Raw genomic sequence first — 13,061 nt, 5'->3', positions numbered from 1 at the left:
CAGCTATCAGTCACGCATGTGATTCCTTAAATAATCAGGTCGTCAATTAGATAGTCAATCAGGTAGCCCTTAGGGAAGGTAATCCAGATCCTCTAGATCAGAGATTGATGAGAACTCTACCTGTGAGGAACTGCACTTAACTGTGAGTCTCTGCTTTAAAAGTCCTAATGAGCCCCCTTTAAATTGATTTATAGAATCATTATCATCTTGCGATGAAAAGTAAAAAAATGGTAGCATGGATAATGCACAAGTCAGATTTTAAAAAGTACCTACTGCTTTCACATCAAGAGAAGCAGATGGAATAAAAGCAAACTCTATGAGTTAAGAACCCAGTCAAGTACAGCAGGAAACAAAGCTTGACTGATGAAAAGCCAGACTGTATTCAGAAACAAAGAATAAAAGCTACAGGTACTATTAAGAGAGAGAAAAAAAGAAACATGTCTCCTGCTTATCAGTATCGCTGATTTTATTAGATGTGACATCAATGGACTTGATATAAAGGACAATCATAATAGCTCTAGCTTTTACCTTTAATAAAGAGAAAGAGAAAATAAATATTCATCATTTAGTCAAAGACATTGAACGACATGACACAATTGATTTCAATTAAATTTGACATTAGACGTTTGCTAAGCATGCTAAGGCATAAAATATGCATAGCAAAAATATTTATATAGAAAATAAAATAAATAAAAATAAGAAACAAATAAAATTTATATTAATTAATAATCCAATTGTATTACATTTCTCAGGCCTCTTTTCACTGTGCTCTTTACAATGCATTCTGGAATTGTCTCCTCCGTAAAGTTTAAATGTAATGCTGTCTAAGAATGTGACAATTTTCACGAATGGAGCGAATCCATGATGCCTCAATGTTGCCTACGTAGAAAGGTTAGCCAAATGTCAACTGTTCTGACAGGTAATTGTAATATTTGAAGGATGGACGCTACAAGCTGCTGTCACTCAAGTGTTTCAGTATTGTACACCGATCAATCAAGAAACACGCTATTTTACTCCACGACAGGCTCAGACAGCATCACTGAGATCAAGCCGGCTGGAATCTGGATGGGAGGACCCCCCGCTAGCTGCATCTGAAAGTAGTTTTCTAATTAACATCAGTCTTTAGCACACCAGGTAGAAAGCCCCCTATTTGACAGGCTAATTAATCTGAAAACTTAAGTGTCTATAGTTGTCAGGGTACCTCCAACACTTAATCCTTTCAAGAAAATGTCTCAACTGTAATGGACTATGGGGAAATAACTGGGATGCAATATAATTAATGCTAAGTTTAGAAACTTCGAAAATTCCCACTTGATGAAGAGATTCATAAGGCTAAATGATATAGTTAAATAATGTCTTAATTGATTAATCAATCTATCTAATACAGTATATATAGAATACCATTCAAAAGTTTGTGGCCAATAAGATTTTTTTGTTGTTGTTGGTAGAATTTAATACTTTTATTCAGCAAGAATACATTAAATGAAAAAAAGACAGTAAAGACATTAATAATGCAATATACAAAATATTTCAATCTATTAAAAAAAACTTTTTGAACTTTTTCCTTCAAAGAATCCTGAAAAAATTATCAGTTTCCACATAAAATGTTTAGCAAAAAATTACCACTGTACCAAATGTTTTTTGAACACAGAATCAGAAAGATGTATATATTATGAAGTAGTATGGATTTGATGTGAAATATATTACACTATTATAATAACTAGAATATATATATGGTATGACATTAATTAATTAATTAAAAGTCGTTCAAGCCAAATGTAAAAATATTATATTTAAGCTTCCTCTAATTATATTTGTACAATTTCACCCCACATTTTAATACAATCTTAATGTTTATATTTAACTAAATACATTTTTACCAAAACATTTTAATAAACAAAAAAAAAATAGATTTAAGGGTGCATTTGAGTTCTTTGTAAAACCAGTCTAATGACATGATCGTTCAGAAACTTAATGGCCAAATAAAACACATAAAAATCATTACAATGCTTAAAGTTGTGCTGCCAACAAAAGAGTCAAAAATTTAGTTAATATTCGATATTTTACCCAGTATGCATCAGTCCAAATTCAGATTATACAGGAATTAAAGTATATTTAATAGGCTGAGCATTTACAAACTTATTCTAATATCCTGAAGGCATGAACCTGCTTTTATAATTAATATACAATTTTTCGGCATAATGAGTGCATTTCTTTTAGACTAAGTCATAGTATTAATCACAGCACATGGTCTTGAGAGGAGAATTTCTGCATGATGAGCAATTTCACTAAAGGGACCGCCTAAAGCTAACATCACTTTCATCTTGCAGGAAGAAGCATTCTGGTACAAGACACTTGAAAACTAAGCTGATAGGGGCTTGGTGGGGTCAACGCCTGCCTCTCACTTTGCTCATTTATCGCTCTGCTGCACCAGCTCAAGTCTCCATCCCCCTGAGTGCCATCCAATAGACCAATCATATTTCACTCAGGAGGCAAACAAAAATGTGAGAAAAGGTCACTTGAATTATTGAGGCGAAGAAGGGTGAATTATCTTGATGCACAATCTGAGGTAAAACAGCATTTTCCATAACCGGTACCAAAAATATGTGGAATACAGGACAACAAACAGCTCAGAGAACTCAATAATATATGGGAATGTCATGTTTTTTATGGAAATTGGCATCTGGATGTGTGAGAGGGGTTTTTATACGGTTGCTTTACAACACTGGTATCACTCAATATGGGCAAGTAAATCGATATGTAATTGCTGTGTAATTGCATATGCCACAGGCAATAAATCACCAGAGAGAGAAATATTTTTATACATAAATTTGATTTAGACATATCAGCTACTTCACAAGAAATCCCAGCAGAAATGTACACTATCCTCCTTCCACGTTACACTGAACAACGGTAAATGCTAGCAGAGCTTTCAGAAACTAAATATAACACGAGAAAAACTGAATACATCTCAGCAGAATAAGCGTGAAGAGCCTCTAAGTTTCACATATGTATGGACCTTTACACAAACACCAGATATTAGTAAATACAGCTACATTATAAAAATCGAAGCCTGAAAGCAACTTCAAAAAGAGAATTCTGAAATTCAGAAAGCGAAGTATCCCGATGTTTACTTCGCTAATGACTCATACTAGCTAACTCTTATCATTACAAGAATAGACCAGATAAGAACAAAGAGTCAGAAAAATCAATGGAGACAGCTGAGACATGATGCTGCTTAATGAAGCCTGACGTCTGTTTCCTCTGTTTTCATGGTGAAATGAAAAAATTACAGATTTGTTTGGCAAGCAGCTGTTGAGCAATTTTTGTGACATGGGTGGTTAATGTAAATCATAATGAGAAGTGTTATAAAATGCCATTTCAGATTACAGTCTCCTTTGTTTTCGAGGATATGAGCTAGTGATGTGCATTTGGGTCATTTTGACAGCTTGAGGACTCAGGGTGAAGTTGATGGGCAGCTAGACTATGTTCAAATGTGTCAGACTTTGTCTTTGGCCATTGCATCACGTCTCACTGTATTTTTTTCAGTGTCTCGCACCATCAACGATGCATTTTTAAGTATGTCCAGTTAAAAATTGTTTTAGGTATTATTCAGATGTTTATTCACCCTGCTTACATTTTCACTGACCCCACAACAAATAGCCTTTGAAACAGATACTTTTAGCAAGTGTTTTTTTAATAAATATTATTTTTATTTTTATTTAATAGTATTTTTTCTTTAAAGTGACAGTGCACCCAAAAATGTAAATTCTATCATCCTTTACTGACTGACCCCTATGTTGCTCCAAACATGTATAACTTACTTTATTTCTTCTATTTTTGTTTTGTTTTTAGGTTTGTTTACAGCAGAGTTACTATATATCTTGGGGGGCCCTTCAAATTATGTTTTTGACAAGAGGGCTTTCTTTACACAAATAATAAAAGAAGAAGAAAAAATACTTCTGCTGGAATCTATGGTATACGATGCAAAACATTACTGCTTTTATACCACATGTAAGTGATATTTCTAGTGGAATCCATACAGGTTTCCCGAATCAACTTTGATTCACAAGCTTTTGATTCAAATTCATATGAAAGAAATCCTCACAGCTAATGGTGCAAATATACAGGGCAGTGTTTCGAAACATACAGTAACTCGTCATTTTGAACAATTCATTAAAAGGACTGCCTTATAAGATTCATTTGTTTAGAGAATCTGCTACATTAGCTGCAGCGTATACTTTGAGCCAAAAAAAAAGGACGGGTTATTAAGAGTAATTTATTCATGAATCTGACTATGCTAGTTTGTTTTTCTCGCATACAGCCTGCAAGGACACCTCAATAGAAAAGACATTTGTTTACAGTAGACTGCGTTTTTATTGCATCTCATTCAATATGAAGAACATATTAGTTAAAAGTATTATCAACGCAACTCGGATGGAGTTGAGTTGAGTGAGTTATCACGCTTCCACTAAAAATAGAGTAAGGAGTAAAAGAGTATAAACAATCCTGGGATTTTAATAATCATTAACGGAGCTCATTTAAATTATGATTATTCAGAAAATCTGCTACTTTTACAAGTAACTAGTCATTTTATCTGTGTTAGCCTAGCCAGCTAAACAATGTTACCTCTGTGCTACATTTAAATCAGCAGATTTTGCAACAACTATCCTAAATCCATCACAAAAAATCCAAATGTTTCAGTTTAAAGCACAAAAACACATGCACCAACAAACATCAAATGTAGAAACAACGCAACACTGCAATTTTCATTATTCGGTCCAAAACTCATTTTAGATCAGTCTCAGGTACACATGCAGTGCACTCAGCAGTCCATGTAAATGTTTTGACTTTTTACTATCGCAAAGCATTTGTAGTATCTTCATGTATCATATTCATACGATTACTGATTGGAAGACACATTTACATAACATTTACATTCATGAGCTCTTACCCTGCGTCTGGTCAATGTGGCCCAGGGTTTCTATCTGTTCAACCAGATCATTAGAGTTCCACTGACTCATCCCCAAAAGCATGGCCGTCTTCCCCTCCAGCACCTCTGAAAGACATCACACACAAACATACACTCAGTGAGAATTTGTTCAGGATGAGACAACCATTTAGCTCACCATCAAGATAATACAGATAATGTTATGTTCATTTCAGCTCAGAAAAATCACATGGAATCCAGCAGTACAGCAAAGACTATTAGGATTCATCGAATTATCTTTAAATACAGCTCAAGCCATAAAGAGATGTCCGACTAATGAGCAGAGAGTGAGCGATCAGCCACTCCGCTGGTCCTTGTGAGACAGCCCGAGTGTTTGATGGAGGACTCGGCTGCGCGCTTCACAGCGTGTGACAGTGAGCTGCGGGCCCAGTGGCGTGTCGGATCTCGCCGGGCGATATTTCAGTGTGGAAGAGAGGTTGTGACAGGCCTCCGTCAGGCCTGCTCGTCTGCATCACCCACTTGAGCCGATCGGTCGCCGTTTGTCGCATGCTATTTGCCAGACTGTCAATTGAACTGTTTTTTGACTTGGTTCACACAAGGGTAGACAAACAAACATGTGCACGCTCACAGAAACAATGCGAGGGAAGCTCAGAGTTGAGAGACGAAGGGGTTTTAAATCATAATCCAAATACTGGCAGTTACTGAGTCGTGTCAAATGGAACGGCGCTTAGAGAGAGCAGGAAGAACATAGATCTTCTGAAGTGTGAAATGTGCTTAGCACAAAGAAGAGCAACGACAGCAGCTCGGCTCCTGAAGGAGAGACAACCACCTATTTCAGTAAATAAAAGAAACAAACTGCTAACGCGCAAGGGTCTGTCGGCGAGGCTCACTGCGAAAGGATGACAGCAAAAAGTGAGAGTTAAAAGGAGAAAAAGAGAGGAAACGAACAATGTAAAAATGTTGGAACATGCTTTGAGTGGATGAGCTTAGCAGAATAATTAATTTGAAAGTATTCAGTGTAATCTGCATCATTATGAAAAACACTCATGCAATCTATATTGAATTAGACTGAATACTAATTCAAATGGAAGTCATGAATGTGCAAAGCTAAATATTTTTTTCTTTTTATGACCGACTAGTCAGTGGATTGCCAAAACAAGGGCTTGCGTACAATTTGAGAGAAAACGTAGACTTTGCGAAATGTATTTTTAGGGCATTTCTGGGTATTTAGGGTATGTCATTTCTGCGACACTAGTGGCACTTAACGCAATTGCACAAATAAAGCATTTTTTAAACGCCCCTTTCATGTGTTGCACCTCCCACAACACAGATCACAAATTAAGTGGTGCAGGTATGATGTCACTTTGTAGGCCAACCAGCAGTTCGCATCACATTGGTTGGTTCCCTTGATAAAAAGCCAATAGGATTTTTCCATAGGCTTTTGGATTACCAGCCTAATTAATATGAACCAAATTGCAACTAAAACTTACCAAAACTATACCTAGATTTATGTGTACTAGTCAAAGCAAGATCACGTTGTTTCACACCCAACCCATGTGACTACTTTCTTCAGTGGAACACACATTAACCGCCTCAGTCCCAATTCACTTTCACTGTATAGAAAAAAGTGTAAAACTATAGTCAGTTTCATTAAAAGTCAAAGGGGAAACCAGCAGCATTTGCTTCACAGTATTTGCACTTATTTAGACTAATATTTTTTCTATGACCAGAATATGACCGTAGATGACTGTGGCTGTGTAGAGCCAAAGAACATAAGAATGCGTTGTTTGTCTGACACAGTTTCAGGGAAAAAGGCTTTCATAGAAAATCTTCCAAATGAAGGCCCATATTTGGTTATGAAAATCACACGTCTTGACCTTCTTAACACAGAGTTGAAACACTGGGATTTAAAACCTCAACACAAACACTAAGAAGAAATGGATCTGTCTCATGTGATCGGCTATTTAAAAGACAATGAATGTATATGCATTTAAATTGCCTACAAATTTAAGGCCACAAGATTTAAGAGATGCATTTTAATCTGATAGAAGTTAAAAATAGCCTACTTCCTAGTTGATTTGTCAGTGCAGATGAATCTTGTGTGCGAAGGGCCCAGGGCTACCCGACAGCAGAGAACAATCAATGCAACAGAAAAACACTTCAGCTCAAAAAGCAAAGCCTGGGTAGGTAATGCTAATCAATTAGCATTAAGAGTCACAATGAATGAATGCGAATATACATACAGCAATCTGTCTCCAGCTCAAATTTACACCGGTTTAAATGAGGGTCCGATCTTATTTCAGGTTGTACAAATGGGTTCTGTTTAGGCACACTCTGACAAATCTCATTACTCAAATGCACACACTCACCTCAATAACAGACCTGAATTAACCTCCTTAGACATTTGCCAACATGTCAGTTAAAAATTACCTTAAACGCCCTCATTTATAATCAAGGGCTTTATTCTTAAAGACCCCATGACAGCACAGCACAGTTTTCTCTGTTGTGTTGACGTATTTCCTATTAAAACATGAAGTTTGGTCAGACCAAAATATAGCGCAGTACAGCTTTGGGCGACCAGTTCGAGTCTGGCTCAAGGTCCTTTCCTGATCCTGTTCCCCTCTCTCCTCCCTGTGTGTGTGTGTGTGTGTGTGTGTGTAATAGTAAAATACTTGAAGTTTGAAAAAACATGAAGTTTGGACAAAATTAAGTATTAATGAATTATTATTCATTACAAATTAATAAAATCATTAAAAAAGTTTAAGGTAATATTTTTTTAAAGGGGTGGTTGATTATGATTTCACTTTTCTAACTTTAGTTAGTGTGTAATGTTGCTGTTTGAGCATAAACAACATCTGCAAGGACTAGAAAAGAACTACAACAAACGGCTGGTAGGGACTACACGAAATTCCTCCCGGGTTAGTGACATCAGCAACCCTAAAATGTACATAAACCCCGCCCCCTGAACACGCAGTCCATGTTGAGAAGAGGAAAAGTTGTTGTACATTTGTGAGTCAGCTCAAACTTTAGCATTCATCTTTTCATATGCAATAGAAAGTCACTCTGTGTGCATCTCACAACAGTTCCTATAGGGACGTCACGCCATTTGGAGCAGCCATCTTGACGGAATAGAAAATGCTAAACCGCCGGTGATACTACAACTCGTCGCGAAATATTCCTATTATGCACGAGCGATGCTGTGCAGTTGGATGCGATCAGATACGTGATCATACAAAAGGAATATCTTTGTACCGTATCCCAAAAGAAATAAAATGGAGAAACAAGTGGTTGGTGGCAATAAACAGGTGATTTTGTTTTGTGTTTTCCCCTGTAAACTCAGTTTAAAGATTATTACAGCTAATGTCACTATAATTTGGTGATAAAAATATTGACCAACTTTTGCGGTGATGATTGAAAAATCCTTCCCCGCTGGCGTCCAAGAGTTGCTGACCCATCCGGACTCGTGATACCGATAGCCTGCTAAGCTTTTGTATGCTTTTAATGAAGCTCCGGTGTAACGTTAGCGTGATGGGAAGTGAATAAGGTAGCTGTAAATGTCACCGAACTCAATGTCAGGAAGTTTTTCTACACATTTAATGCCTGTAAAAAGAACTTGTGGTGCTTCATATGGATCTATGATTCCTAATTCCTTTATCTTCCTCTTGTATCTTTTTGTGATGCTAAAAAGTGCGATGACATGACGTAAAGAGTTAGCTGACGGCCGCTGCGCTAATAATAGTGGTCGGGGAAAAAATAGATTCTGTTCAATATCGAGATATTTTGCGTACGCAATTATATCAATACTGTAGTGCAAAGTATTGCAATATTTAGGCTAATCATAAAATAATTATATTATTAGTATAAAAATAATAATATATATTACACACCCCTATTAATAGATCCATTGCCACTGAGTAGCTGACGGATGTATTCCGTCAAAATGGCTGACACGCGGCTATGGGGTCACGTGACTGGGAGATCCCTATACAAGCTATTTATAAATTACCATGACAGAATATCCTAATTGAAGATAGTTAACTCCACATCAGCAACATCAATTCATCAACTAACCATTCAGAGACGTCCTGTTGCATTACATGTTGTTACTTCTTGAGTCTCTCCATCTTTGTCTGACTCCGTTTTATCATTAAAGGCAGAACAGTTTCTGTCATTTTAGTGTGTCTGCGTGAGGTAATCGCAGCTGCTAACACACAGGAGCTCTTGAAACCCCGCCCTATGCAGCAGCTCATTTGCATTTAAAGGGTCAGGCACAAAACTGTGCGTTTTGCAAACCCTCAAAAAGTGACAACTTTAACGTGCTATATAAAAATATCTGGAGTATTTTGTGCTAAAACTTCACACACACACTCTGGGGACATCAGAGATTTATTTTACATCTTGTAAAAAGGGCATTTTACCACCCCTTTAATCTAAGATGTTTAGTCTTATGCTCATCAAGGCTGCATTTATTTTATTAAAAATACAATAAAATCAGTAATATAGTGAAATATTAATACAATTTAAAATAACTTTTTGTATTTCAGTGCTGTTTTCCTGTGATGGCAAAGGATAAATACAGAAAAATCGCATATCCTCTAGAGATACACTCCATGATGCGGCTTGAAGGAGATCAACCCAGCGGATATGAGAGGCATGAATAGGGCAAGTGAGAGTCTAACACGCGTGAAAGGGGCTCAAGTGTCATGGAAGTGAAGGCAGGCTGACAAAGCTGGAACCGTAATGGGCCTCAATTTCTCTGCTGCTCATATGATCTGCAGCACACACTGACTGACAGGGGTCAATCTCACAGGTCAGGGAAGAGGAGTCAACAACAGACAGTCACAGAGAGTATCTACACAGACCCATAGAGACCTCTGTGATTTCACAAAGACACCTTTGCGGTGTCACTCACACAAAAAGCAATTAAGTGTGCACTCCCAAGTCTGAGCCAAAACACTTGACTGTGGCTCTCCTGACAAGAAAGATTGCTAAACAAACACTCAGCCACAAGAAAACAACATTTAAGTGCGCACATTTCTTTTGTCGTTTTTGAAAGAGTTCTCACAGGTCAAAACAAGTCTCATAATAACACTCAGAGACAATGATCTGCAATAGCCTGGCTAACGCCAGACCCAATTCTCGTTAAGACTTGGGTCTGGGAACCACATGTTCATTTTCTCGTATTTGAGGCGTGGTTTACGAATGCGCCGGCGCCGTTTATTGGGTGCTAAGAATGTCTATCAAATGCACCTGTACGCTCATAGCCAATCGTTTCCATTATACCAGATGACGCATGTAAAGAAATGGTTTAACGCCAAACGCTGCTCTTTTTTCTAAATAAAATTGCGATCTAAACTACTTAGAACAATATCTAAGGCTGCATTCAAAAGGTAGCTTCGCGTCTGCTGCCATGTTGACTCCATATAAACAAACTGCTTAGTTGTGTCGCAAAGATGTCGTCATCGTCTTGCTGCTCCCTCCCCGTTCTGTGATTGGTTCCCTAAACGAGGCGAAAATCAGGTCCATGGTTTCCAGACTGCCTTTTTGAGCGAGAATAAAATCGCGCTGCGCAAAGGCAGTCTGGGGAAACCCAGGCTAGATCTGCAATGCTTTGAATCATGAAACTGACCAGTTTAATTCTTTAGAAAACTACATTTTCTAAGAGTAGAAACAATCTCAGCATTAAATAAGCGCTATAAAACTGGATGCTAAATTGTATGCCAATTGCTTTGGATGGCCCTACCCAGAGTGTCACATGATCCTTCAGAAATCATTATAATATGCTTATTTGGTGCTCAGGAAACATTTATTATTATGATCCATGTTGAAAACTTTTGGGGATTATTTTATAAATAAAAACAAGAAATAGAAATAGTTTGTACTGTAACAATGTAAAAATCTACACTGTCACTTTTGATCAACTTAATGTGTCCTTGTAGAAAAAAAGTAATACATTCTTGAAAAAAATATATAAAAAAATGACTGAGCCATGACTGTATTTCAGAATTGAATAAAAATTGACCCATCCATCACACTAAGAGAAAGTAAACAAAAATAATATTTTTTATTTATACCTTAATTATATCTAAATCTTTTCTGATACACAAAGTGAGGATTTAAATTGATTTGTATAGGCTACTGTTGGTCCATCTGTGCCACCAGCCTGGGTTATTCCCTATAATGCAACGTGGCAGTATAATAGATTTCTTCAAAGTCCCTTTAGGGAAAGTCATTTCAGTCAGCAGTCATCTTGGTAATGTACCCAGACAGTTATTTTGTATATGGGCAATAATGTCACTACAGTGTTTGGAGTAAACAAACTTTCCCATGATCATTCAAGAGTAATGCTAACTTCTACTCTTCTAACTCTTCTCTAAGTCCAGACAAATTGCTAAAGTAAGAAAACCCTTTACATCAATCAAGCTCATAGGCTATATACTGTTCAAAAGGTTGTGGTTGGTAACTTTTTTTTAATTTAACATTGATTTAGTTGATCAAAAAACAACAGTAAAATCAGTAATATTGTAAAATATTATTTGTAAAATATTATTTAAAGTACCCGTTTTCTATTTTAGGGCCAGATTTACTAACCGATTGCGCTAGCTCAAACCTTATTGCATATGCATTAATGCATTTGTAGGAGTTTCCCTTTCAGATGCAAAATTTATGGGAGGAGAGTATTTAAATGAAGATTTAGGTTTAGGTTTGCGCTGCTCAATTTACATGGTATTAGCGCCATTATTTACCACCCAAAAAAAGCATGTCTTAAACCAGACATTAATTTGCGCTGCTCTTGGTAGATTGTGTTGGTATTTTTTAAATGATCCGGCTGCGTCTGCGTTCTTTAATTTGTGCATCGTCAGTAGGCTAATCATGCGCAGAACTTTTCACTCTCATCGACACTCGCTCTTACGCTAAATTGCCCTGTTTGGTCTGTCCTGTGAATTCTGAAATTCTAATATGCTGATTTGGTGCTCAAGAAACATTTCTTATTATTATCAAAAAAGCCGCTTTTCCACCACTGGGCAAAACCATTACTTAACCGTTCCATTCCGTGCCGACGGGTATGGTTTCATTTCCCACTGTGGGGCTGATAACACAGCTCTTTGGACTGTAATATATATGTCTCAGTCCTTGCCCAGTAACGCAACAGTTTAAAGATGTATGAGATGCAGATAGCGACCATGTTATGGTGAATAATGATCAGATATTTCTTTTAATTTTATTATTAACTTGTGTTTACTTCACTCATTTAGCATGCTTGGCCAGCAACAGAGCAACTGGTAGCAAGCAACAGACAAGTGACCAATCCTGAGTGGCGATGTTACTAGTTAGCCAACTGTGCTGAGAAGAATTCTGGGCTGAGAGCGGTTTGTAATCGTGTTGTGACGAACCAACCTCGAATGGAAATATAACTGGAACCGTTCCTTACAGTTCTTAGAAATGTTCAGCTCGATGGTGGAAAAGCAGTTGAAGTTGAAAACAGTTGTGCTGTTTTATATTCTTTGATGAATAGAAAAATAACTGCATTTATTTGATGTTAGGGTTAGGGTTAACTTTTTAAAATGTCTTTAAATTTCACTTTTGATCAATTTAATGCATTCTTGCAGAAATAAATTCTTTACAAAAAAAATTACTGACCCCAAACTTTTGAACAGTAGTGTATATAACACAAATGCAGTTTGTCTAAACAAAAATATAATAAATAAAAAAACAGCCAAAAACAAATTAAGGAGCTATTTGGCATGTTCCCCAATTTCATGCCACTGTAACATCTGGACTTTAAGTGAGGTTCTGTGCGGTGTAGCAAAGCGGGGGGCTCATGAAGAATGAATGAGAAATGTGTCTCTTGAAAGACAGATGTGGAAACATGCAGATTACCAATTGCATTAGCCTATACACTGCTTCAACCCATTCTTTAACCATTTTTTTACTAATGTGTGGGAGACAGACACTCATATAGACAATGTGAATGAATTATAGCGCTAAATAAAGCTAATTTAATTTAAACACCAAAAACAATCAAAGTAACTCATTTGGAGATGCGACTCAAGAGACAATGTGATCGGTTCGCATCTCTAATGGAGAATCACCCGTACATAGATATTTG

At 36.9% G+C, this 13,061-nt stretch overlaps 1 protein-coding gene across 5 annotated transcripts in view; it reads right to left on the bottom strand.

The window, feature by feature from the left end:
• The window catches only part of pitpnm3 (PITPNM family member 3), an 85,029-nt gene that overhangs the window by 54,617 nt on the left and 17,351 nt on the right, over positions 1–13,061 (bottom strand). For all 5 annotated transcript variants that reach the window (XM_079609497.1, XM_079609496.1, XM_079609493.1 and 2 more), the window contains exon 3: positions 4,955–5,059. In XM_079609497.1, coding sequence (XP_079465623.1) covers positions 4,955–5,059 — 105 coding nt within the window. The remainder of the gene's footprint in view (positions 1–4,954; positions 5,060–13,061) is intronic.

This window comes from Phoxinus phoxinus (assembly GCF_949152265.1).
Source record: "Phoxinus phoxinus genome assembly, chromosome: 4".
NCBI classification, from domain to species: domain Eukaryota; kingdom Metazoa; phylum Chordata; class Actinopteri; order Cypriniformes; family Leuciscidae; genus Phoxinus; species Phoxinus phoxinus.
Note: the sequence above shows the minus strand (reverse complement) of the source record. Positions and strands in the feature narration are given on the sequence as shown.